The following is a 5,000-nucleotide window of genomic DNA, read 5'->3' as shown; positions in this document are numbered from 1 at the left end:
ATCTGTCCTGGATCACACACACACACACACACACACACACACACACACACACACACACACACACACACACACACACACACACACACACACTCATCTATCAGCTGCAGTGATTATTCTCCCATTATTAGACTGAAGGGGAGGATGGAAACAGTCACAGCAGCAGCAAAAAGGTCCAATCAATGAGACCCCCCCACCCATCACACACACACGCACACACACACACACACACACACACACACACACACACACACACACACACAAATATCCGTTATGAACATCCAATCAGACGAGGAGACACCAGTAAGGATCTTTGCTAATTGTCTCTGCAGTGATTTCAGGTATTGATCATGTTCTCCAGACTGTGATGAAGATGAGTTTAGAGAACAGAAGCTTATATTAAAGGTGTCAAATCAGAATTAAAGAGTTAAAGTGAAGTTTCAGACTGGATCAAATCATCTTTTTTGATAATTTTTGGGGGATTTTGCAGCATTTTGACATCATAGTGTCTTCCAGATGTTCATATTTACTGGACGAAACCAGCTGAAACTATAAAGGACGAAGAGTAGAACCCTGATGAACCCCACAAGATGTTATTAATGTGATGCTGATGCTCTGTAGCTCTGTGGTATTGGTTGGTTGACTGATTGACTGACTGACTGACTGATTGATTGGTTGGCTGTGTGTCATGTGATGTGTTTCAGTGGCTCAGAAGATCGTGGCCACCAGGAAGAAGCAGCAGTTGTCCATCGGGCCGTGCAAGTCTCTCCCCAACTCACCCAGTCACACGTCTGTCTGTGCTACACAAGTGTCTGCCGTCCATATCAGCCAGGTCAGAGGTCACACACACACACACACACACACACACACTGTAACACACACACACACACACATACACACACACACATCTTTCTCCCTCCTATGGTGTTGCTCCTGCAGCTTTACTATGACAATACTTCACAGTCCTACAGTACCACAACTACAGTACTACTACACTACTACACTACTACAGTACTACAGTATTACAGTATTACAGTCCTACAGTCCTACAGTACCACAGTACTACAGTACTACAGTATTACAGTACTACAGTACTACAGTATTACAGTACTACAGTAGTACAGTATTACAGTACTACAGTATTACAGTACTACAGTAGTACAGTATTACAGTACCACAGTATTACAGTACCACAGTATTACAGTACCACAGTATTACAGTACCACAGTACTACAGTACCACAGTATTACAGTACCACAGTATTACAGTACCACAGTACCACAGTAGTACAGTACTACAGTCCTACAGTACTACAGTATTACAGTATTACAGTACCACAGTACTACAGTACCACAGTACTACAGTACTACAGTATTACAGTACTACAGTACCACAGTACTACAGTACCACAGTAGTACAGTACTACAGTACTACAGTATTACAGTACTACAGTATTACAGTACTACAGTACCACAGTACTACAGTATTACAGTACCACAGTACTACAGTATTACAGTACTACAGTACCACAGTACTACAGTATTACAGTAGTACAGTACTACAGTCCTACAGTATTACAGTAGTACAGTCCTACAGTACTACAGTACTACAGTATTACAGTACTACAGTACCACAGTACCACAGTATTACAGTACTACAGTACTACAGTAGTACAGTACCACAGTACTACAGTACCACAGTATTACAGTACTACAGTACTACAGTAGTACAGTACCACAGTACTACAGTACCACAGTATTACAGTACTACAGTACTACAGTAGTACAGTACCACAGTACTACAGTACCACAGTATTACAGTACTACAGTACTACAGTACCACAGTATTACAGTACTACAGTACTACAGTACCACAGTACCACAGTACTACAGTACCACAGTATTACAGTACTACAGTACTACAGTACCACAGTACTACAGTACCACAGTACTACAGTAGTACAGTACCACAGTACTACAGTACCACAGTATTACAGTACTACAGTAGTACAGTACTAGAGCAGCTCTCTCCTCATGCTGCTGCAGCTTGAGGCCGTAGAGCAGTAGGATCCTCATCCTTCACTCCTTCATTGATTTCTCATTAAAAAGTCATCGCTCAGCGTGTCTGAGCAGCGCCGCCACGTTTCCCCTCGAGAGTCGTGTTTATCTTCCCGCCGCCTCCATGAAGCAGCCCTCTGTGCATCTTTAACTCTCGCTGATTACTGTCGACTGATCTCCGCCTCCTCCGCCTGCACCAGGAGACACGTTAGAGACACGTTAGAGACACGTTAGAGACACCAGGAAACTTTAATACCTCAACAAAGACTCACCATGTTCCTGTTATAATAAACCCTGTTATAATAACCCCTGTTATAATAACCTCTGTTATAATAACCCCTGTTATAATAAACCCTGTTATAATAAACCCTGTTATAATAAACCCTGTTATAATAACCCCTGTTATAATAACCCCTGTTATAATAACCCCTGTTATAATAAACCCTGTTATAATAACCCCTGTTATAATAAACCATGTGATTAAAAAATAGCCATGTTATAATAAACCCTGTTATAATAAACCCTGTTATAATAACCCCTGTTATAATAACCCCTGTTATAATAACCCCTGTTATAATAACCCCTGTTATAATAAACCCTGTTATAATAACCCCTGTTATAATGAACCCTGTTATAATAACCCCTGTTATAATAACCCCTGTTATAATAACCCCTGTTATAATAAACCCTGTTATAATAAACCCTGTTATAATAAACCCTGTTATAATAACCCCTGTTATAATAACCCCTGTTATAATAACCCCTGTTATAATAAACCCTGTTATAATAACCCCTGTTATAATAAACCATGTGATTAAAAAATAGCCATGTTATAATAAACCCTGTTATAATAAACCCTGTTATAATAACCCCTGTTATAATAACCCCTGTTATAATAACCCCTGTTATAATAACCCCTGTTATAATAAACCCTGTTATAATAACCCCTGTTATAATGAACCCTGTTATAATAACCCCTGTTATAATAACCCCTGTTATAATAACCCCTGTTATAATAACCCCTGTTATAATAAACCCTGTTATAATAACCCCTGTTATAATAAACCCTGTTATAATAACCCCTGTTATAATAAACCCTGTTATAATGAACCATGTTATAATAAACCCTGTTATAATAAACCCTGTTATAATGAACCATGTTATAATAAACCCTGTTATAATAACCCCTGTTATAATAAACCCTGTTATAATAACCCCTGTTATAATAACCCCTGTTATAATAACCCCTGTTATAATAAACCCTGTTATAATAACCCCTGTTATAATAACCCCTGTTATAATAAACCCTGTTATAATAAACCCTGTTATAATAACCCCTGTTATAATAAACCCTGTTATAATAAACCCTGTTATAATAAACCATGTTATAATAAACCCTGTTATAATGAACCCTGTTATAATAAACCCTGTTATAATAAACCATGTTATAATAAACCCTGTTATAATAACCCCTGTTATAATAAACCCTGTTATAATAACCCCTGTTATAATGAACCCTGTTATAATAAACCCTGTTATAATAAACCCTGTTATAATAAACCCTGTTATAATAACCCCTGTTATAATAAACCCTGTTATAATAAACCATGTTATAATAAACCCTGTTATAATAACCCCTGTTATAATAACCCCTGTTATAATAAACCCTGTTATAATAACCCCTGTTATAATGAACCCTGTTATAATAAACCCTGTTATAATAAACCCTGTTATAATAAACCCTGTTATAATAACCCCTGTTATAATAAACCATGTTATAATAAACCATGTTATAATAAACCCTGTCATATTTCACTGCTTCATTTACCTCCATGTTTCTGTTGTTATAATAAACTCACGTCATATTTCTGCTCTGTCCAGACGAGTAACGGCGGCGGCAGTCTGAGCGACTACTCGTCCTCGGTGCCGTCCACGCCAAGCACCAGCCAGAAGGAGCTCCGCATCGACGTGCCGCAGACCACCAACACGCCCACACCCGTCAGAAAGCAGTCCAAACGCCGCTCCAACCTCTTCACCGTGAGTCTCAACCCCAACTACACACTCATTATATACACTATTATTAATATACCTACTATTATTCATCATACTTCTGTGTGAATGTCACTTCCTGAGAGCCTGCTTGCTGGTTGGAGGAGGGTAACCATGGTAACCTGAGCTGATGATAAAGGGAGAACTTTTTTAAGCACAACACAGTTACAGACAGAAGAAAAAAAAATAGAAAACTTTATCATGGTTTTAAAAAATTACAACATTCAACATAACAGTCTTCTTCTCTTCCTCTTCCTCCTCCATCTCCTCCTCTTCCTCCTCTTCCTCCTCCTCTTCCTCCTCCTCACAGTCGAGGAAGGCCAGCGAGCCCGACAAGGACAAGAAAGGTCTGGAGGCTCGAGCTGACAGCATCGGCAGCGGGAGAGCTATCCCCATCAAACAGGTGAGACTTTCTCTCTCTCTCTCTCTCTCTCTCTCTCTCTCTCTCTCTCTCTCTCTCTGTTTCTCTCTCTCTCTCTCTGTCTCTCTCTCCTCCTCTCGTTCTCTCTGTTATTCCTTCTCCTTTCCTCTCTCTCCTCTGCTCCGCTCTTATCTTCCTCTTCTTCTATTCTTCTCTCTCTCTCTCTTTGTGTTTGATTAACAGTGAAATCATCACACACTTGACATCAATTACACAGGGAGGGGGGGGGGAAGGGGGGGTTTCTCCCAGCTCCTCTAAACTGGATCATTAGCAGAGGAAGGAGGAGAAGGAAAAAGGGTATTTCACGGTTTCCTGTTTGACCACCTCCACCTCCTTCTCCACCTCCTCTCCCTCTGTGTGTCCACTTCATGTCCTCTTGTCCTCCTTCTTCTTCAAAGTGCTCTGTGAGCTCTTTGATTGGAGCGTTGGCAGCAGTGAGCACACTTTCCCCCGCTGTGACGGTGAAGAGAGAGAGC

At 40.1% G+C, this 5,000-nt stretch overlaps 1 protein-coding gene across 1 annotated transcript in view; it reads left to right on the top strand.

The window, feature by feature from the left end:
- The window catches only part of LOC128354730 (arf-GAP with GTPase, ANK repeat and PH domain-containing protein 1-like), a gene marked incomplete at both ends in the record, with an annotated part of 19,379 nt that extends 14,873 nt beyond the window's left edge, over positions 1–4,506 (top strand). Inside the window, 3 exons of the mRNA XM_053314903.1 lie at positions 702–829; positions 3,936–4,091; positions 4,414–4,506. Coding sequence (XP_053170878.1) covers positions 702–829; positions 3,936–4,091; positions 4,414–4,506 — 377 coding nt within the window. The remainder of the gene's footprint in view (positions 1–701; positions 830–3,935; positions 4,092–4,413) is intronic.
- Between the last annotated feature and the right edge of the window lie 494 nt (positions 4,507–5,000).

Source organism: Scomber japonicus, unplaced genomic scaffold, assembly GCF_027409825.1.
Source record: "Scomber japonicus isolate fScoJap1 unplaced genomic scaffold, fScoJap1.pri scaffold_500, whole genome shotgun sequence".
Taxonomy (NCBI): Eukaryota; Metazoa; Chordata; class Actinopteri; order Scombriformes; family Scombridae; genus Scomber; species Scomber japonicus.
The sequence above is the reverse complement of the archived record's forward strand: the minus strand, read 5'-3'. Positions and strand labels throughout refer to the sequence as shown.